The 23,187-nt window shown below is 43.5% G+C and overlaps 1 protein-coding gene across 1 annotated transcript in view; it reads right to left on the bottom strand.

Moving 5' to 3' along the window:
- Positions 1-23,187, bottom strand: part of ADCY3 (adenylate cyclase 3) — a 369,755-nt gene that overhangs the window by 152,000 nt on the left and 194,568 nt on the right. The window contains exon 3 of the mRNA XM_029596196.1: positions 2,457-2,587. Within this exon, the coding sequence (XP_029452056.1) occupies positions 2,457-2,587 (131 nt within the window). The remainder of the gene's footprint in view (positions 1-2,456; positions 2,588-23,187) is intronic.

Below are 23,187 nucleotides of genomic sequence, written 5' to 3' on the forward strand. Positions count from 1 at the left end.
AGATGGTTACAAATCCACACACCAGAATTCGATTGGAGCACTTTACAACTGTCCCAATGGGGCAAGTCCTGCCATGGAAATTGCTTAGAGATCGTGACTCCTGTGCCTTGCCTGACCACCACCACATCCCTTCTGGGTCTTCCCCTGCAGTACTCCTCTTTTAGAGATGTGTTCTCCAAGAAAGCTGTGGACACTCTACTGCTTCACTGCTCATTTGACTGCACCATAAACTTGTTACCCAACACTGAACCTCCCAGAGGAAGGATGTACCCGCTTTTCTCTGACAGAAACCAAGGTCCTGTCCGAATATAAACAAGAGAATTTGGTGAAAGGCTTCATCCAGCCTTTTAAATCTCCCGCTGGAGCCGGGTTCTTTTTTTGTGGGAAAGAAGGACGGCTCCCTTCAGATGTGCATAGATTACCGTGGCTTAAATGAGATCACCCTGAAGGACCACTACCCATTGCCATTAATCTCTGAATCTTTTGACAGGTTCCAAGGGGCCAAAATATTCATCAAATTGGACCTCAGAGGAGCATATAACTTGGTCAGGATACACTGGGGCGACGAATGGAAAACCGCATTTAACACCCGCGACGGCCATTTTGAATATTTAGTAATGCCATTTGGCCTCTGCAATGCCCCGGTAGTATTTCAAAATATGATGAACGAAATCATCCAGGTATACCACTACAGTTGTGTAGTGGTATACCTGGATGACATTCTGGTTTTCTTGCAAGATCTTCAGAGCCATCATTTGGACGTCGCCAATGTCTTACAAAGATTGAGGGACAAGCAGTTATATGCCAAACTGGAAAAACACTCCTTTCACCAGGAGTCGGTTCCCTTTTTAGGCTATGTGGTCTCCAGCCAGGGGTTCCAGATGGATCCACAAAAGTCCAAGGTATGTTTTATTTGGTCGAAGATTTTTGAACAGTATACCATCTCCACTATTTGGTCCCTCAATTTACATTGTTTACAATCTTCTTTTCTAGTTATTAAGAATCCCGCCAGAAGTTTACTGTCCCTCCCGACACAGCCTGGTTCGGCGAAACACGGGTCCGTGTCGGGGGACCCTGTTGAGAACTGTGTTTCTCTTGATAGATGAGCAATGGAGTTGCCTTTTCAGATGTCAAATTAAAAGTTTTTCTCTTCAAAAATCACTATAAAGTTGGGGACTTCATTACTTTGCTTGCATCTCCTTGGATGTTGATGATTTAATATTTGGAGTGCAGCCCTTGGCTCCTTCCTTGTGTTTTAGTTTTTATTATTTACAATTTAAATGAATTGTACTAAGCGGTGTGGCCTTTTTTGGAACTGATTCCATCTTCTCCACGTCATACAAAGGTTTGCTTCCATACCTGAAAATAGTGGGATCTCACTACTGACCTATACGAGGATTATAATATTATTGATGGATGCTAATTTTTCTGTACCTCACTGAGTACTTCAATAGTACAAGTCACAAATTCTAGAAATAAGAAAATAAATAAATGACTTCCTTTTTCCTACTGGTGATGCTTCTCCTTTTGCCACGGAGCATATATTTATTGATGTGTATTTGCCCATCAAAATCTTGCAGTAGAATATAAAAGCCATTTTTTTTTTGGCACGACAGTTTAATTCTGTTCCTTGGACTTCCAGCTTAATTGGAACCAGCCCCTATTAGAATATACACCATATGCTTTCCTTTGCAACTACCTGGGGTTTTCCCCCTATTTTTGCATTCCCCCCACCAACTCACTTAGCCCAGTCATTGCAGTGGCAATCCTTGGCCGGAGCTATACACCAAGGGACAGATTTTAAAAGGGTTACGCGCGTAACCCTTTTAAAACCCTCCTGCGCGCGCCGAGCCTATTTTGCATAGGCTTGGCGACGCGCGCAAGTCCCGGGACACACGTATGTCCCGGGGCTTGAAAAAATGGGCGGGGAGTGGGCGAGCCGGGGGCGGGGCGGGACCGAGGCCTCCAGCACAGCGGTTGTGCCGGGGGCTCACGCGCTGGCACTCGGCCGGCGGCGCGCAACCTATGCCTGCCTCTGGGCAGGCGTAGATAAAGAAATAAAGGTAGGGGGGATTTAGGTAGGGCGTAGATTTGAAAATCTGGCCCCAAGGCTCCCTCTGGAACCATGCAATCTGGGACCTTAAATCTGGCTACTAGGTATCACCGCTGCATGATAACTGGGGCTTCTTACCTCCCAGGAGCTGTGAACATTGTCTCTGAAGCCCTAGACATCATGCAGCGGCGACACCTAGTGGCTGGATTTAAGGTCCCAGATTGCAGGGTTCCAGAGAGAGAGCCTTGATGTGTAGCCTTGACCGGCTCAAGGAATGGAAGCCTGACCCAAAACTCAACTCATGTCCTCCAAATAGCAGCATGCAGTACTTGCTACCGAGCCAGCCTCCTGGAAAAACCATACATTCTTTAGTTTAATCTTGAAGCAAGAGCATTCTTGTTACCTGACATTCTCATGTCGGTACATGTACATGGTGTTAAACTGCTGCAGCTCTTTCTGCTGTTGGTCCTTCTTCATATCGTTTAACATTTCATCTGCAACATGCTTAGGCAAAATGGACAGCAGCAGCCGTTCCTTAAAAAAAGAAGAGAGGAAGTGGAGAGTTAAAAAAGGTTAAAGGAAGCAAACTTGTGTGCTCTGAAATAGGAAAACGTCTTGAGACAAAGACATCAAGTGCATAGGGCCATTAGTATAGATCGCTTGAAGAACAGTTAGAAAGAAAGTTTAATTCATTCAGTATCTTTTCTCTGAGAAACATCTGAAACAATTAAATTATAGAAAACCTTTGGAGATCACTTGCTGTTCTAATAGGAGTGAGCAAACCTTTCGAGGCCCTCACCCTCTTCCATTCATGCAATTGGTTGGGCATCCTCCAAGAGGGTTACTTCTTATATCAGTGTTTCCTGGAGGCACATCTAATCTAGTTCAAAAACACCCATACATGGGCACAGAAAAGCAGACACAGTATTCAGACACAAAGACAAAGAAAAAAACATATACCTCATACCCAGATAACACAGACGCTCCACAGCCCGATCAACAGACACAAAGCAAAACAGCCACCCAGATAGACAGACACAGATGCAGAGTGATAGACACAGATACCCCACACTCAGACACACAGTGACAAAGACACCCACACTCAAACACAGACACCCCACAGAGATACAGAAACCCAACATCTACACAAGGACAGAGACACAGACGTACTGTACTTTGCAAAACAACACAGACACACCATACTCAGAAAAAGACAGACATACCACTGACAAACAGACACAGCACACCCAGACAGAGAGAGACTCAGACAGACAGACCACATCACAGACATAGACCATACATACACACAGACCATAGTATACCAGACATACCTAGATCTAAAGAGACACATTAAACACAGACCACACCCCTCAGATAAATGGTACGGGCTGGAACATTTTTCAAAAAACTTAGGTGCCAGCCATAATTTTTTTTACAAGCTGAGAAACTCCATTCAACAGGCCAGAAACATAATCTGAGAAAGCAATACACATCAGCACCAAAACCTGGGAATTGTCTTTGCAGCCCTTTCTGTGCACTGTACACTGTTATTATTCCTATTTTGCAATTGTTTTCCCTTTTTTTTTATTTTAACCATTTTATGTATTACTTTAGCAGCACATGCTAATTTGTCATAACAATACAGTTATCTGAATCTGACTACAATTCACCAACAGAAGAGATCTCAAGAAATAAATGTAAAAATCCCAATAGTTTATGACACGTAATAGAGAGGAAACCAAATAATGTGAAGGTGCACAGAGTCACCCTCTTCAGTCTTGCAGCAATCTCTGGCATCTCATGATCATCCCCTTGGATGTTACTGGAGCAAACTGTCACAAGAACTTCTGACAAATCAACAAGATCGTCATGGGCTGCTAGAAGACTGCAGAGGAGAACATTAGAAGGTGTGAGGCCTAAGGCCAAGAATCTGAGAAGGGCATTGAAATCTTGTAATGTACATCTTAGAATGTGTTACTGCACTCATGCAAATTCCTGGGACGAAAAAATGTTTTGTTTTTAAAACAGAAAAGGGCAGCTTTCAGTACATTTTTTCCCCATTCATCTGTCTTTTTTAACCAGTGACACTAGAGCTCATGGTGATGTCCCAAGACACTAATAAAGCTATCTTTAAAATAGGTTATCAAGATTTTAATGTCCAGTCACATGATGCTGTCTCAGAAATAGAAAAAAATGAGGTTTTCCTGAACCCCTGCAGAAGGGAAGAAATGGGGGGGGGGGGGGGGGTGAGTCAGAGTCATTGCTCAACAGTGCCACCTACTGACTGATCTTAGAATACACACATACCAGGGTCTAAAGAGAACCACAGTCTGTGGCCCTTGGGCAAGTGCAGTAGTTGCAACGGCTGGGCTAAGTCAGGCTTAAAAAATAGGGGGAAACCCCCCCCCCTCCAGGTGACATAGCTCAAAAGAGGCCAGTTCCAAATGAGTTGGCAGCTCAATGAAGCATGAGGAAACTGCCGGAAAAAATAATTTATATTAAACATATTCATTTACTTTTAAAAATATTTAATTTTTCCAGTTAGCAACTGAGACTTGCTGGTGGTAGGTAGCAGCCTTCCCTATCCCTCTGGGGATAGGGAAATACCTACAGTACCTGAATGTAAACCGATGTGATATCTCAGATCAAATGTCGGTATAAAAAATAATAAATAAATAAAATAAACAAATAATGATTTAACTGGGGCTGTTCTTCACCTGCAGCGCGGCGTTCCCCTGAGCACCCAGTTCCTTTTTGTTTTGCAAGTTGGTTTCAAGGTGTGTGTTTGCTTTGAAAGTCAAGGTGATCTTCAGACAGAAAATGAAATGAGCAGGCAGACCCTCAGGAATATGGGGGACAACTTCTACCCAGCTTCAACTGTGTGCTTTGGTGAGTGCTTTTCATCACCAAACACATAACGCTAGCAGCTCTGACAAGCAGCCAGTGCCTTAGAGAAGTTACAATGATGGTTTGACTTTTCTTCTATATCACAAGAACAAAAGAATCTGTCCAGGTAAAGTTTTGAGTTACCCAGACAAAACCCGAGATTTGAATATTTTCATTTTGTGCAAGTAGCTCATTACCCCACACCAAATTTAGCTGGATAAAAAGTGGCCGTGATGGAGACACTCCAGGAGCAGGGTGCATTTTAGACAGTGAGCATTGTTTTTTGGTGCTACCTGGCTAAAGTTAGCCAGATAAGTCTGGCAGGAAAAATACCTTTGTCTGGGTGACTTTAACCAAACATATTCAGCAGAGCACTTATTCAGGTATGTTCCACTGACCATCCAGGCAAAGTTATCTGGGTAACCTGAACAGGATAACTTTCTCACTCACTGACTCGCTGAATTTTGTTCTCAAAAAGACTGTAAAGAGATCCAGGAGAGCCAACAGACACCCATCTTTTTAAATTGCAAATTCCTGCCTCCATGGAAATGACTGAGCCAACAGGAGTGTTCAAATAGCATTAAAAAAAGAGGGAGCATCTTTCTTTGTCTATCATGCCTCGCCTAGGGTGTACTGTGAGGCCAAGGCAAAAGACAAAGTGAATCCCGCAACTGAGGTACGATGTACTATTCAGATATGACATAACGTGGAGAGGATTAATGCCGTCTCTTGATTTTCTGGGTTTTAAGATTTTGTGAAGCAATATCAGTCCTTATACCTGTCATTACAATATGGGTAGAGTATCCTGAACAATCACAATCTCTATAGATCACATGTCTGTGATTTAATTTATAATCACCAGATGTCATTCAGATCAAAGCATGAAAAATCAGGTCAGTGGGAATACCACAGAACCCAAAGGTTTCATTCTTTTTGCTAAGCACACATTAGACTTGTGATTCTAAATAAGAACATAACATAAGAACATAACATATACCATACTGGTTCAGACCAAGGGTCCATCAAGCCCAGTATCCTGTTTCCAACAGTGGCCAAACCAGGCCACAAGAACCTGGCAAGTACCCAAACACTAAGAGGTAGATTTTCAAATAGCGCGATTTGGCGTACTTTTGTTGGCGCATCAGGCGCCAACAAAAGTACGCTGGATTTTAGTAGATACGCGCGTAGCCGCTAAAATCCGGGATCGGCGCGCGCAAGGCTATCGATTCCGTATAGCCGGCGTGCGCCGAGCCGCACAGCCTACCTCTGTTCCCTCCGAGGCCGCTCCGAAATCGGAGCGGCCTCGGAGGGAACTTTCTTTTGCCCTCCCCACCCGCCCAGCCCTGTCTAAACCCCCCCCCTTACCTTTGTCGGGGGATTTACGCCTCCCGGAGGGAGACGTAAATCCCCGCGCGCCAGCGGGCCGCTAGCGCGCCCGGACGCGACCTGGGGGCGGGTCCGGAGGGCGCGGCCACGCCCCAGGACCGCCCCGGGCCGTAACCACGCCCCGGGCCCACCCCCAAAACGCTACGTCCCGCCCCGAAAACGCCGCGCGGATCGGGCCTGCCCCCGACACGCCCCCCTCGGAAAACCCCGGGACTTACGCGAGGCCCGGGGTCTGCGCGCGCCGGTAGGCCTATTGAACATAGGCACACCGGCGCACAGGGCCCTGCTCGCCTAAATCCGGGCGGATTTAGGCGCGCAGGGCCCTCTCGCCTAAATCCGGGTGGATTTAGGCGAGCAGGGCTCTGAAAATCCGCCCCTAAGAAGATCCCGTGCTACTGATGCCAGTAATAGCAGAGGCCATTCCCTAAGTCAACTTGCTTAATAGCAGTTAATGGACGTCTCCTCCAAGAATTTATCCAAACATTTTTGAACCCAGCTACACTAACTGCACTAACCACATCCTCTGGCAATAAATTCCAGAGCCTAATTGTGCATTGAGTGAAAAATAATTTTCTCCAATTAGTCTTAAATGTGCTGCTTGCTAACTTTATGGAGTGCCCCCAGTCCTTCTATTATCCGAAAGTGTAAATAACCGATTCACATCTACTCGTTAAAGACCTCTCAAGATTTTAAAGACCTCTATCATATCCCCCCCTCAGCTGTCTCTTCTCCAAGCTCAGTAAACACAGAAGCAAAGAATTCATTTAGTCTTTCTGCAATGGCTTTATCTTCCCTAAGAGCCCCTTTAACCCCTCAGTCATCTAACGGTCCAACCGACTCCTTCACAGGTTTCTTGCTTCGGATATATTTTAAAAAGTTTTTATTATGAATTTTTGCCTCTACGGGCCAACTTCATTTCAAATTCTCTCTTCGCTTGTCTTATCAATGTTTTACACTTAACTTGACAATGCTTATGCTTTTTCCTATTTTCTTCAGATGGATCCTTCTTCCAATTTTCAAAGGATGTTTTTTTTGGCTAAAATAGCCTCTTTCACCTCACCTTTTAACCATGCCAGTAATCGTTTTGCCTTCCTTCCATCTTTCTTAATGCATGGAATACATCTGGACTGTGCATCTAGGATTGTATTTTTAAACAATGTCCATGCCTGTTGAATACTTTTAACCTTTGCAGCTGCACCTTTCATTTTTTTTCTATTTTCCCTTTTGAAAATTTAGTGTTAGAGCTGTAGATTTACTTATTGTCCCCCTTCCAGTTATTAGTTTAAATTTGATCATGTTATGATCACTATTGCCAAGTGGCCCCATCAACCATTACCTCTCTCACCAAATCCTGTGTTCCACTAAGAATTAAATCTAAAATAGTTCCCTCTCTCTCGTTGGTTCCTGAACCAATTGCTCCATGAAGCAGTCATTTATTACATCCAGGAATGGTTTTCTGTTCCTTCAGATAAGTGTCATCGAATATGAGAGAAACACAGTTCCACATTCTATCAATTTCCTACTACAGAAAAAGAGACCCAGTTCCTCCCTGTTTGTTGAGGTAGAATCTAGTTACTTGATTGTCAATTTCAACCAAGACAGTTTGATCGGTGACCTGATTTCTGAAAATCTTTAGAATGTTGTATATTTCCCTTAATTCCTAGAAATTGATGCAATCATTTTTCCTGGAAGGACACAAGATCTTAGATATAGAGCCTATTTAGGTGAGCTCCCAAGTCCAGATTCAATGGACCTGTGATTAGGATAATTAAGTGAGGCTGATTTTGTAAAGGCAGGCTGTTGGTCAAATTGGAATGGAAGAGTCCCCAAGACAGGAAGTCACTAAGCTGTTCCTGTACACTGATGCATTCCTGGAGTTCTTGAGTGGCTTGATTACACTGAGACTTTAGTATACAATAGGCAGTTTCATTTGGAGACATGTTATGGGAAAGATATACATTGTTGAGGTCATTAGGCCCAACATTTTTATCATGATCCAAGCTGATATCTACTGACTCCAACCTCCTTCTCCACTATGGATACTAAGTCCAAGATTCTGCTAACAGGGAGAAAAGCTGCAGCTGAGCTCCTTCTCGAAGACTGCAAATTAAAAAAATACTAATTTTTAAAAAAATGTCAGATTTCCAGATGCTGGAAAATATTTTCTTTCTGTAGAGATCCTGTCAGATCCCTATTAGGATGTTATTCAGAATATACCATTTAAATGGGAAGTACGCAGAGCTTTAGAGTAGGTAGGTAGTGCACCTACAGAAGAAGTATACATGGTGTGTTACTCTTATATAAATACTCAGCCCACCATCTTAGGGTGCGGATTTTTCTGATTCCTTCCCAGGGGCAGCATGCCAAGATTGTCCCCTGATATTTCTTTTGTTTAACTTTTATTGCCTCCATGAATCCTTTTACTTTGGAAATGGGAGTTTCTTTCCACCCTCCCTATCCTCTTTTTCTATTTTTCAATTTCCAGATGTGAAGAAGGAGAGAAGGGAGGAAGAAGTTGGGATGGACCTCATTAGGGCCCACGAACATCTACCAGAGATAGTGGAGAAGAGGAGTAAAAAATGTATCATTCTGATACTAAAAAGGGAGAAGAGGCGAATAACTTGTACCTTTCAGGTACTGTGAGGAAACTAGGGAGAGATAAATGACTGTGTAAATTGGATTTCACCTTTAATACTCCACCAACATTGAGAGGGTGGAACTAACTTGCCCTATGCCAATGGGAGGAGAGAAACATAAGATTAAAGACCTGAATTAATTGGCATTACCATCTTAAACTTTAATAAGATTTTTAGAAGTCTCAAATGTATTTGAAAGCATTTGTAACATTGATAATTAAATCAAACAGTGGTAAAGATTATTTTCATCATTTCACAACATTTCAGTAAAAGTAATGTTGGAAACCAAGTCAGCTTCCAATGCGTTCTTACTGTATAGAGACTAACTCTTATCTGTGCTGTTATTATCACTGCTGTATTCGGAACTCAGACTGGGACTTAAGTGTTGTAATGCAAAGGACCTTGAAAGTAATCTTCCCCCTGCTCAGGGAACAATGATAAATAACGTATTGGACTTAAACGGGAAGTTTACCACCTGAACCTGCCTTTGAGATATGGCTTCTGGTACTACTATCTGGGTACAACCAGCCCAGAGGTTACATTTCCTTACTGAGCTATTTTTATTTGAAATTAGTTAGTGAGTCTGTTTTAAATTAAGGTTGACATTTTGCTGCATGACAATGTGTTATAGTACAAGACCCCAAAACAGAAAGCAATTATCATTGCAGCCTTAGGACAGTCTTAATTTTAGTAAACATGTTGACTGGGAGAAGGTATAAGAGACACGTTCCAGCAATTATTAATTTGATTATTGTATCCCTCCAGTGATAAATGTTATATTACAATAATGAACCCTCTTAGATGACATTTATGTCTATACTATGACTTTTACACAACTTCTGTACATCTCCCTACATTTTACGCCATTTTCTGAGGGACGGGCCTAGCACAGGGATGGTTAATCTTTTTTAAGCTAGGCCACACGGCTCTCACATACACTAGGGACCTAGGTGTACTCAGGGGACAGTAATAAACATATTCCTGGTTTTATAACTATCATTTATCATTTAAGCAGAAATTAGAGCCTACAAAATATTTAACAAATCTATGGAATACTATTCACTATATAAAAAATGTTTTTCCAAAATTAAAGTAGAAAAGGAAACTACATATATAACAAACTGCATCCAAAGACCAACTATCATTCAGGTGTTGCCAACCACAAAAAGGAGTGAAAAAGGCTAGTTCATTTCCAAAATTTGTTCTGGCTACAATGGCAGATTCACACATAATCTTTACTAGCCAAAAAATATTCTACCAACCATGACTGGAAATACACAAAACAAAATTCAAAATGTATTACTTGTAAAAAGAATTCCCCACATGTAAATTTACAATTTCGAAACAACGCTTTTATAGTCCCAAATGTCAGCAGTTACTTGAATGCTGCTACATCATACTATCAATTGCCACAAGCAGTTAATCATTTTCTTTTTTGTTAACTTTTTATTTAAGTAAACGTCAGAATATAAACATAGCTACTCTAATATTGGAAATGTTATTCATCTGTGTAACTGGAAGAGGGTAAAACCATTGTTCTATATTTCACTCCAATCTGTATGAGGAATGTGCAATGTCAGTTCATCACTTTTAAAGGTCATTCTTTTCCAGTTTTAAAATCTAGGTCATTCACATACATACATCCATTCTCCAATACTTGCACACTCCTGCATTTTAGCAGCTTTTTTCAGCCATGGCTTGGGAAAAAAATTACATTTCTGCTGCATAGGAAGCATGGCCAGCAGAAACACTTCACCAATACCTCAGCTCCACATATGAACCTATAGTGTAGGTATTGGTGGAGTATTTCTGCTGGGTATACTTGCTATGAGCCATTAACCACAGGCAGTCTCCCATATGCTGTTCCCCTCCCTCATAGGGGAACAGAGCCTTGGTTTCAGCCCTTAGCCCTGGCGGCGTCTCTCCTGTCTGCCCGCTGTTACGGCCCCAGGCCGTGCCTGGGACCTCCACTTACTTCAAGGCTGACCCGGGCCGCTGGAACGCCGACAAGGCCCGTCCTGGCCTCGGCCGTGGCGCTCCGCCGCATCTGGCCCGCCCCCTAGGCGCACACGTGTGCAGGGGCTCAAAATTTAAAGGGGCCAGCGTGGGAAACCAGAGGACTGCCTCCAGATGACGTCAGACACTGCAGGGATATTTAAACCCTGCAGCTAGGCTCTTACCTTGCCTTGCAACGAGGTTCACTCTGGTTAGAGTTACTAGTTGCTGCTTCGGATCCCTGATCTGGTCTTCGGCTTCTGACTTCTGGTTTTCGACTCCGGCTTCTGTCCCTGGACTTCCGATTCTGCTTCTGTCCTTGGCTTTGTCTTCGTCTTCTGACTCCTGGCTTCCGACCTTGGCTCGTCCACTGACTTCTGGCTTCAGCTTCCGTTCCTGGCTGGACTCCGGCTTCTGGCTTCTCTTCATCCACAGGTATCCGGTTCTTCGCCCACCAGGGGGCCTCACCTAAGTCCCAGTGGCTCGGGTCCTCCCGGGCTCCTCCCGGGAGGACCGCGGGCTTCCAAGGGTGAAGTCTTCATCGACCTCCTGGTGCCAGCTGCTTCCCTGGCCTATCTCTTTTGGTCCTCGGTCGCAGAGGATCTCGCCTAAGTCCCAGCGGTTCAGGTCCTCACGGGGGAACCATGGGCTTCCAAGGGTGAAGCCTTCCTGGGCCATCTCTTCAGTGCCGCCTCCCGGCTGCAACGTCCACTATGGGTTCCCACAGAGCATCACCATCTGTCTCAGCCAACTCAAGGGTTCCCGTTCCTAACACCTGCGAGGCTGCCCAGCACTGCCATGTAGATCTGTCAGTTCCTCTTGGCCAGGGCCCTACCAGAGAGCGTCAGCTGATAGCAGTTATGGGAGTCCGACTGTGGCCCCAGGGAGCTCTCAAGACCTAGGGTGAGCTCTGCCGCCTGCGAGGCAAAGGAAGAGGAGGCAGCAGTTGGGGAGGGGGGAGTGGGTGGGTGGGAAGAAGCTGCTACCGCCACTGCCAGAAGAAGGGGAAGCTGCAACCATGGGAGCAATGGAGGTACACATAGTCTTTAATGCTACAACAATATATTAATTTCATTTAATATTAATAAAGATTTGGTGTAAAGATTTACTCCTTGAGTTATAGCTAACATACAGTTAAAACTTTGGGGCCCTCACTGGGATGTTTTTCATAAAACAATTTGTTTTAATAGTGATTAAAATAGAGCTAATGTTTGCATTTCACTACAAAAAGACATGAAAGTGTGAGTGCACAAGGCTCTTTGAGACTAGGTTCTCTCTCAAAGTATCTCACCGAGTACCAAAGGTGGCAGACCATTACCCATTCTGTGATGTGAAATCTGAACACACTGCCCGTCGCAACCACTCCGATGTTACTGAGCTTTGAGTAAGAGGAACACAAAGCTGATGGGAAGAGTTAGCAACTACAGAACTGAGAAGGCGCAAGACTACTACAAGGGGCCCGATGTAGAAAGGGTAGCAACTCTTTGCAAGCGGCTGCACCACCAGCAGGTTTCATCTCATCAGTGCGCAGAGCTTGGGGGCTTGGGGCTGCTCCTGCAGCACTTGGCCTCAGGAATGCATACTAAGCATCAACCTCCTGCAAAATAACTTCTGCCCTTGCAAAATAAAATTTTTTTTAAATTTCATTTTATTTAGATTTAGCTCACACTTTTTCTGTTTTTTTTTTTTATTTTCATGTTGATTTTTCCTTTTAAAGTTTCCACAAGAATTATGCTTGCATTAATAACTAGCCAACATCCAGAAGCAGGTCAAAAGTTATCTGGCCTTGTGTGGCCAGATAACTTGCTACTTATCTGGGAATTACAGTAGTCTATTCCAGTTAGAATCAAGGCTTGAAGAACAGTACGAAAGTCTGTAGGGTAAAGCAAAGGTTTTAGTTTTTTTAGTAAACATATTTTGTGAAAATATTTTTTTACTAGTGTAGAAATGTTTTTTGACATAGATAGATTACAATCTAGAATTACTCCTAGGTTTCAAGCATGATTTATAATCGGAATAGTGCAATTTTTATATATGAATTCAGAGGGAGGGGAGCATGAAGAGTGAGGTATTGAAGATTGGTAAACCATTTCATTTTTAGAGGTATTTAATTTTAGATGGTTATGTGATAGCCATGTGTTGATGGCTTTTAGGTATAAATGAATTAATGAGAAAGTGTGTGTCCAGGAAGATGTATAAGGTTCTATGAACTGGATATCGTCTGCGTATATTTTAAAGGTTAACCCTAAACCAGCAAGTAAGTGACAGAGAGGGAGAAGATAGATATTGAAAAGAGAAGCTGATAGAGAAGAACCTTGGGGAACACCAGAGTTAGTGCAGTACCATGCAGAGTGATGAGTACCAAGATTAATTTGTTGAAGATGGTTAGATAAAAAGGAAGTAAACCAGTTTAGTACTGTGCCAGTGATGCCAATGTGTTTCAGGCTAGAATATAGTATCTCATGGTTTAGAGTATCAAATGCGGCTGAGATATCAAGGAAAATTAAAATATAGTCCATGCTGGAATCGAAGCCACGTATAGTGGCTTGGAGGCTCACATCTATCGTGAGTACAAACCAGTCCTGCAAAATCAAGGAGAATCTTTTTCTCAGATGATCCGCTTGCAACCACCACTGGAGGTGAGAGCAAACCTTCATCGGTAGGAGGAGCCAAATTGAATAGTCCAGAGACTTTGGGTTCCATCGAGACAGCAGGGAATGCTGAAGTGGACGATTATGTGCCCTCGCCCATGGTACTACTTCCAAGGTTGCCGCCATCAACCCGAGCACTTGTAGATGGGAACATGTTGTCGGGCATATAGTGCTCACCAAGAGACGAACCTGCGCCATCAACTTTTGAATATGAGCTTCCAGAAGAAAAACCTTGCCCTACTTCTTGGCAAACGTACACCCAGATACTCCAACTGCTTTTGGCTAGGTTCACCACCCAACCAAGCTACTGCAACAAGGAAATCACCTTGTGGGTCACTAGATGGCTCTCTTCCAGAGACTTGGCTGAATCAACAAGTCGTTTAAATACAGGTGTACATGTTCTGCCGCCATTATTTATTTATTTATTTTTCTATACCGGTATTCGATTTGAAATTTCACACCAGTTTACATATAACGGGATGTCTAAAGGCAAGCCTTTTGGTGACATGATACAATATAACAGATTAACCAGATTAACCGGGTAAATATAAAGAACTTGCTTTTCATAATAACTTTTCTAACAGTAAACATATTCTCATTTAACTTACAATGTACAATGACAGACAGGGGAACTAGCTGTGCCAAGGGAGGGTAACAAAAAGGGGGGGAGGGGGGACGGACCAAAAGGCAGTTCCAGAAACTGATAATGGCACCCCAGTACTGCAAAATGCAGAAAACGATGGTGCTCCAATTGGATAGGAATATGGAGGTACGCCTTGGACAGATCCAAGGAGGTCAGAAATTCTGCCGACTAGACAGCCATTATCACTAAGCGCAATGTTTCCATGTGAAAGTGAGTCACCCACAAATGACGGTTGACCCCTTTGAGATCCAGGATGGGACAAAAGGAGTCCTCCTTGGGCACAACAAAATAAACGGAATATCGACTCTTATTTTCAGGCAGGCATTAATTTCTGATCACTAGACACACATTTTGTTTTTGCATCGGGAGTGAATGCTAATAGTTCAGTCACTTGCATTTGCATGTGATTAGCGCTATTAGATTCACCAGGGACATCGCCCTGCCAGCAATCGATTGCTGGCCCCATGCACTGGAACACTTTACCCCTTAACCTTCGTTTGGAGCCATGCCCTCTTAAGTTCAGAAAAATGCTAAAAACCTGGCTCTTTCACCAGGCTTTCCCTGATTAATTTTCCTCGTTTGACTACTATACACCTCCCCGGCACCTCTTACTCTTCCCGTTGCTCCATGACACCTCTCAATTGCTCTCTGATGACTCCATGTAGCCACTTACTACTGCTTGTATATTTGTAGATATGTTTTTACATTTTGCATACTGTATTCTCTTTAGGTTTCATTTTTCATTTTGCTAAATTTCGCCTCTCTGTGCTTCCTTTTGTATTTATCAGTTGCCCCGTTCCCCCTTTCCCTGTTTATTGTAATTTTCCACCTTTTTTACGTTAAAATGTAAACCGATATGATGTGTATTTTAATGTCGATATAGAAAAGCTGTTAATTAAATAAATAAATAAATAAATAGATTCACTCTGCGTTGGATGCACGTTGTAGAGGTGCTAATCACTTATTGCATAATGGGATTAATTAGCGCCTATACAACCCGCGTCCAACTGCGGGTTATACAGTGCACTCGGCTGAGCGCACTGTATTGCATCGGCCCCAAAATCAGCTATCTCCTGCCTCCACCCCAACCCCTATATCCCAGGCAGCTTTCCCCCGAGACTCCTCCCCCAACCCTAAAAACCCCTACCAGGAGCAAGCTATTCACTGGAAGAATAAGGTACCCGCAATTCACAGTGAACAACACTGGATTTTTGAGCTGCATTCTTTGCAACTGGATGGCCTTAACCAAGAAATTGCATGGTCGGCATTTTTCTGGCCACCCTCTTTATCTTTCAGTTCTTTGGTTTTACTGTCTTAATTGGCCCAGCTCTTTCGCTCCATGCTTCATTTCTAAACCTTTCAACCTGCATAAACAATTGTTGTAAGTGTGCGGTCTATTCATACTGCTTTTTTGTACCCCTTGTCAGGACATAGGGGTCAATACAATAAAGTGCGCCCAGCCTAGCGCACAGGTTTACGCATGACTGGATGCGCTAGACTAGCCCCTGATGCAATAAGGGGATTACTGCGTCCAAAACGTGCACCTAAGCAACTGCTTAGCCAACAGCGCTCATCACATGTAAATTCCATGTAGCTGAGGCTATTACTCCCCAAATGTAGTAAAATCCCTCCCCCGGTGCCCAACACACACTTGCTAGTTTGACAAACTTAACTCCAGCCTTAGAGCTGGCATTAAGTCATTCCGTGAGTGAAAGCATCATAGCAACCAACAGCTGCCTCTGGCAGTTCCTGGGTGCCGGTGGCTCTGGCCTTGATGTGCGGGGCTCACTTCACAAATGCAGCAGCAGCCCTGACCCGCACCATCTCTCCTGCTCCCTGCTTTTTCTAGAGCTGTTTTTCCCTTTCCCTTCCTCCCCTCCTCTCACTGTAAGCGAGGTGGATTTGAGCTGGGTTGGGCTTCCTGTGCCTACAGAGAAGGCAGTTGTCATTCTTGGGGATGGGGTTTTTTTTTTTTTTTTTTAGTAACATCACAGCCAACAAGCCTACTAAGCGCCCGCTGCAATTGTGGGCGCACATCCAAATCTCCTGAGCGCCCTATGCATTTGAGTGCTAGGGACGCATAATTTTCCCCTAGCGCATCCTTTTTAACGCAGCAGCGCATTTTAATATTGCATTGGGCGCCCAGGAGAGGTGGCTGAGTACGCATTAGGGAAACGGCGAGCGCCCGTTTTAACACCTGGCTTATTGCATTGGCCTGATAGCCTCTGCGAGTTGTTGTGGCTTAATCACATGATCTGTACTTCCGTGCTGATATCCATTTAGGTTTCTTGCGATCCACTGGCTGTTTTCTATTGCATGACCTTTCTTGGCATGGCTTTCAATGTTTTCTGGAGTTAAAAGAACTGGACGAGCAGTTGTTGCTTTGTTTTTCTACGAGTGGAGCTTTTCCTACAGATAAAGGAACGAGTTGTGGATGCTTTTATGGAGACCTTGGGCGTTTGATGCAGACCCCGGCCTCTCTTGTTAATTAATGGTGGGAAGAAAAAGATGGATAGCAATGTGTGTGTGTAGATGAGATCAAAAAGTGACAGGGAAGAGAGAATGGATGACTGACAAGAGGAAAAGGATCCCTATCACCACTGATTTTCCTACTTTATACCCTGGATTTAAGCCATAAAGTAAAGTTGAGCAACTGTCACCTTGAAGATGAAACTGACAGCTATCTTATAAACCTCAGGGTGCTTCATTACTGGGTGTGATGAAGGAGCCAGCACATTAGAAATCCAAAAGGTAAAGCATTTAAAAACTAGGAAAAAATGTATTTCCTGTTCTTCTATGTATTGTATTACCACCAGTTTTGTACATGTAAGGTACTCTTATACTTGGAAGGGTGCCTCCTCTTGCTGGGAAAGAAAAACATTTTATTGGTTGTTGAATCCAAATGGCTTAATCATATACTGTGAAGAGGTGAATAGACCTGCTGAACTCATATATGTCGTCTGCTATGTGCATGTGCTGTGGTAAGGGCATGCTGAGACGCATTGCCTTCCCTAATATATCAGCCCATTAGCTCCTAAATGCATCCAAACTGTTAAACACTGAGAAAATAATGTCATTAAAAAAACTAAACAGCCACAAAGAGTGATCAAAATAATCCCACTGCATCCTATCCTAGCTACGGCTGAAACCTCCCAGCAATTCACTGGAGTCAGCTGCAACATCGTCACAGAGCAAGATCCCCAGAGACACAGACAGAGAAACGGAGGACAGCTTCAAACGACACTGTATCTCTCAGCTACCTGTGCTGTGCCAGCCTTTACATGAAGTATGGGGCTCTCTAAATTCATTCAAAATGTTTATGTATAAACCACCCTCTGCAATGTTAATTAATCAGAATTGTAAAATCTTTTTTCAGCCTGTTTTATTTCCAAGTGCTTCCTATTCCATCTTTATGTTCATAACACAAAATGCAAACTTATCTGATACTGAGTGGGGAGGGGTAGAGGAGAGGGTAGAGGAGATAATGAAAGAATGTTACTCGTGCACCTGATATGGTGTCATGCCTTAGGTTCTACAGCCCCACTATGGGCCTTATTCAATAAAGATATTTTTTTTTCCATAGACGCACAATGTGAAAAAGTTATTTTTTTTTAGTGAGACCCTAACAGGTGAATTTTAAAAGTCCTACGTGTGCCAAAGCCGGGAGTCTTGTGCGTGTATCGGCCCAGTGTGCACCGCACAGATTTTAAGAAGCACCTGGGTACATGCGTACTCCCAGTAAGCAAGTAAAAATTGTTTTTTCATAAAAGGGGCGAGACATGGGCATGGGCAGAGCATGGGCATTCCAAGAAACATGAACCCATCGCACACCAGATTGCGCCGGGGTCCCTATCAGTGTAACTTTACTTCTGCTATGGATGGCGAGTAAGTCATGAAACAAATAAAACTAGACTAGTCAGCGGGGTTTTAAAGGTCGGGGCTAATAGGGTAAAAGGGAGGCAAGTTAGCTAGGGGGTTTAGGAAGTCCTCTCCTTTACTGGGGTGAAATGGGAACGAACTGGGGAAACAGGTAATTGCGTCGGTGTTCGCGTATCTACTAAAATCCCCCCTCCACTTATGTGATTGAGGCGGCATTTGCGTGCACATGCACGTGTCAATGTAAAATTGTATGCATATGTATGCACATATAGCAGATTTTATAACAGGTGCGCATATACACGCGATTGTTATAAAATCTTCATGTCAATGTGCAAAGGCTGGCAAACACACACATGTGCTCCTGCGCACAGGTCTTAAAATTACCTTGTAGAGAGGCTGTCAGGGCTGGGGAAATAAAAGCAGGTCTTCCACTGTTCATGGGGTAAGGTGCAGATTGGCAAAATCAATTGAAGACAGCCGGCAGTATGCCCTAACCCCAGTGTTCTGAATTCTGTGTTGCCAAGAAGGAGACCCATATTCCATTAAGAGTTCTACCGAAGTAGCATTCATGTCCTCAGGAGAGGCTGATTCATGTGCAGTACTGCTCTGATAACAACACCCAGCAGCCTTCAAGTGAGCAGCTCTGGAAATACAGCAGATCTGAAGGGAGTTGCAGGAGATAGTTCCCTACCCATAGGGTAATGGAGATTATGGCACCCAAAGAAAAGCACGTGCAACCAAGGACCAGCTGACACTAAATAAAACCATCATGACCAACTGTAAGAGAGGTCTAAACCTCAACATAGCATGGACAGATTATTTAAAAAGCTTTTGATAGTATCCCACACTTTTGGATAATAAATCACCTTGAAATGTACAGAGTAAATCTTGGATTGATTGATTATATCAAGTTTACCATGAAAATATGGGAGACTATATTCCACTTGAATTATTGTAATGGACAATATGTTATTCCTAATGTCAAAATACAGTGAGTAATATTTCAAGGAAATTCCCTTTCACCACTTTTGTTTTGCCTGGCACTGAACCCATTGAAGATGGTTTTATAGGAGTAAGGAGGATATGCCAGAAGCACCGTATGGTTTTAGAACAGGACATGATTTTTGTTGTGAGACAGGCCTAAGAAAATGCTTTGGGAAGACCTGTATGTAGTCTTCATCAAGTTGAGCACTGCCTTCGATATGATCAACAGAAAGAGCCTGTGGGTCATCTTATGCAACTGGGTTGCTCAAGAAAGTTCAAGCAATTCATCTGTTTGTTCTATGACCACATGACAGGGAAAATGCTTTCCAATATCAATGTTTCTGATGCATTTAAAATGTCTAATGTAGAGAAGCAAGACTCAGTCCTTGCACCAGTATTGTTCAACTTGTTCTTTGCATGTGTGCTCAGTCATGCAACATCTGCTGCCCCCTCAATGGCTCTCACTTTTTAATCTTTGGAGGCCCATCCCTAAGACGAAGACACTGAAGAGACTTCTCAATGTGGCAAGCTTTATACAATAGATGACTGCATCTTAATGACCCACAGATACAATGATCTTCAGGTCATTATTGATTGTTTAAAGCATCCTAACTCTTTGGCCTCATCAATCTACTCTTTATCACAGTCTAATGTCTTAGCAATTTTGTGATTTTTGAACACAGACCTTTATAGTAGCCACTCTCTGGATCAGCTCCAATCAGTTTATATCTTTTTGAAGCTACGGTCTCTAGAATATATTCCCAATATCCCCAATGAGTCTCACCAGGGACCAATACAGGGACAATATCACCTCCCTTTTCTGCTGATCATTCCTCTCCCTATGCAGCCAAGTATCTTTCTGGCTTTTGCCGTCACTTTATTCACCTGTTTGGCCACCTTAAGATCATCAGATACAATCACCTCCAGATCCCGCTCTTCTTTTGTGCTCACCCACTATACTGTACCTCTCCTTTGGATTTTTGCAACCTAACGGCTGAATTTTAAAATGGCCACACACAGAAAAAACGGAGGTTATGCGCATGGCCGGGCCCAGAGAAAGGGGCGGTCCGGGAGATGAGGCTGGAGGTGGCCAGTACAGCGCCCATTTGCCGCTGTGCTTGGGGAAGCATGCGCCGGCAGCCTGCCGGTGCGTGTAAGTTACTACTGCTCCTGAAGAGAAGCAAGAGGTAAAATAAAAAAGTTGGGGTTAGATTGGATAGGAATAGGGGGCAGGGAGGAGTGAGGAAGAGGGAGGAAGGTCAGTTAGGTGGGTTGAAAAGTTCCCTCCCTGTCCACTCTTTAATCGGAGCAGACTCGGACTATACTGGGAGAGACCCGATGTCGTCGCCACTCAGAGGTTGCATAATTTCTCCCCCTCCTTGTACGCGGATTATAAAATCCGGCGTACATGTGCGCGCGGCCCTCTGATTTTATAAAATGTGCGTGCTGGCATGCGCATGTTATAAAATCGGCGCGCCCATGTATGCACATGGATGCGCGTGCGCACATTATAAAATCTACCCCTAAATGTATAATTGCATTTTTTAGCATTAAATCATAGCTGCCAGACCCTAGATTCCTGGAGCTTCGCTAGATCCCTCCTCATGTTTTCCACACCTTTCTGGCTGTCTACCCTGTTTCAAATTTTGGTATCATCGGCAAAAAGAGAAACCTTTCCTAACAATCCTTCTGCTAGGTAAATGCTGAAAAGAACAGGTTAAAGTAACAATCCCTGCTAGTAAAACCCCGCTCCTCAGAGAAAACTCCATTTACCACTACCCTTTTTCGAATTCCAGTCACATAGTTTCTAACCCAGTCAGTCACTCTAGGTCCATACCAAGGGCACTCAATTTATTTATGTCTCCTATGCAGAACCATATCAAAGGCTTTAATGAAATCCAAATACACTACAGCTAGCACTCTCCCTTGATACAACTCTCTGGTCGCCCAATCAAAGAAATGAATCAGGTTTGTCTGTCAAGATTTACCTCTGGTAAAACCATTCTGCCTCAGATCTTGCAATCCACTGGATTCCAAAAACTGCACTATCCTAGCAGCAATTCCATTAATTTGCTAACCACTGAGGTCAGACTAATCGGCTAGTATTTCCCAGCCTCCTCCTTACTTCCACTTTTAGGAATAGGAACTGCAGTCGCCAGTCTCCAGTCCTCTGGAACAAGTGGCACCACTCTACTCTGGTTAGCTTTACCTCCTGCACCTTTCAGTGAATTTTCTAAGGAATTATGTGTGCAAAAGTAGCATATATTGTAGCAATTTTCAAAAGCCTATGGAGTGAGTTTTCAAAGGAGTTACCTGAGTAAAAGTAGCAATTTTCCAAAGACCTTTTACGCCTGTAAAACCCGGTTTTAGGCATGTAAATCCTTTCAAAAATTACTTCCTGAGTGTGTGCAAGTAAAATGAATTATATTCCCTGTAGAATATTTTTTTTTTGCAGGGGAGGGAGTTTTTTGGAGTGAGGAGTAGTCTAGTGGTTAGAGCAGTGGGCTACAAACCAAAAGACCAGGGTTCAAGTCCCACTGTCACTCCTTGTGACCTTGGGCAAGTCACTTTACCCTCCATTGCCTCAGGTACCTACACAGATTGTAAGCCCTATGGGGATAGGAAAATACCTACAGTACCTGAATGTAATCTGCTTTGATGTGCTGAGAAAAGTGGAATATAAATCTAAATTATGAGTTGTCTGATGGCAGTTTATAAGATCACCCCACTCCCTTCTGAGACTTCAGTCCCTTTCTGTCACCTCATCTGTTTCCCAAAGTGCAGCTACTGCATGGGCTGCTCCTGGGTCCAGTTGCTATGGCAGCAACAGCAGAGGCTCATCAGTGAATGCAAGGACTGTGAGCCAGAGCATACGATAACTCTCACAGCAGGCCCTACCCCTTTTCCTATATAGGCTTCCATTTTGCAACAGAAAACCCATACCAAAGGAGGAGGAGGTCACTGTGGAGACTGTTAGTGCATGCGATCTCAGAGTCCCCATGCTCAGAAGCAAGCTACTGCTATTCTCTTGTTGCAGCTGGGCCCAAAACTGGCTCATGCACCTCCACCAGTTTGGGAGAGATGAGCTTGAATTTAGGGGAAGAAGCTAGAGGAGGAAATGGAGACAAGAAGGGGTGGAAGGGGATGGGAAGGAGCAGGACAGAGTGACACTACTACTGGGGAGGCAGGCAACTCTAGGGAAGAGGAGTGCCTGAACGGGACAGGAGCACAAGGAGAAGGAGATGCAAGGCAGGTAAAATGGTAAGGAAGATAGGGCAATAGGTTAAAGAAGAGGATGTGAAGATGTCAGATTGGGGAAGAGGGAGTAAGAGAATGCACAAAGGTGGACTACATGGTGAGAGAAAAAGAGTTATTCAACGCAGAGAAAAGCTACCGACCCAATATGATAATCCGGATATAGGTGTAATTACACCTGAGCAAATTTCTGTTGATAAGACCTCATACAGAGGCATACATTACTGTGCTAATTAGCACAGAACGTGAGTATACCACTAGTATAATCATAGGTCTTTTTTTATCTTTTTCATTTTTCTTTCCAATATGCACAGTTGTGATAGAGTGAGTTCCAGCATTCAAACAAGCAATGTCATGCTGTGAAATAGTGAAAATTAACACTGTAAATGTCCACTTATTAAAGCATAGCATTAGCACGTTGGCTCGGACACTTAGCTTTTACGCTGTTAGAGGAAATGCCTGAGACTTGGTCGTGATACCATACACAACCTCCCTGACCAAGTCTCAGGCATTTCCTCTAACAGCGGAAAAGCTAAGTGTCCGAGCCAACGTGCTAATGCTATGCTTTAATAAGTGGACATTTACAGTGTTAATTTTCACTATTTCACAGCATGACATTGCTTGTTTGAATGCTGGAACTCACTCTATCACAACTGTGCATATTGGAAAGAAAAATGAAAAAGATAAAAAAAGACCTATGATTATACTAGTGGTATACTCACGTTCTGTGCTAATTAGCACAGTAATGTATGCCTCTGTATGAGGTCTTATCAACAGAAATTTGCTCAGGTGTAATTACACCTATATCCGGATTATCAT

The sequence above is a fragment of the Rhinatrema bivittatum genome, chromosome 3 (genome assembly GCF_901001135.1).
Source record: "Rhinatrema bivittatum chromosome 3, aRhiBiv1.1, whole genome shotgun sequence".
NCBI lineage: Eukaryota > Metazoa > Chordata > Amphibia > Gymnophiona > Rhinatrematidae > Rhinatrema > Rhinatrema bivittatum.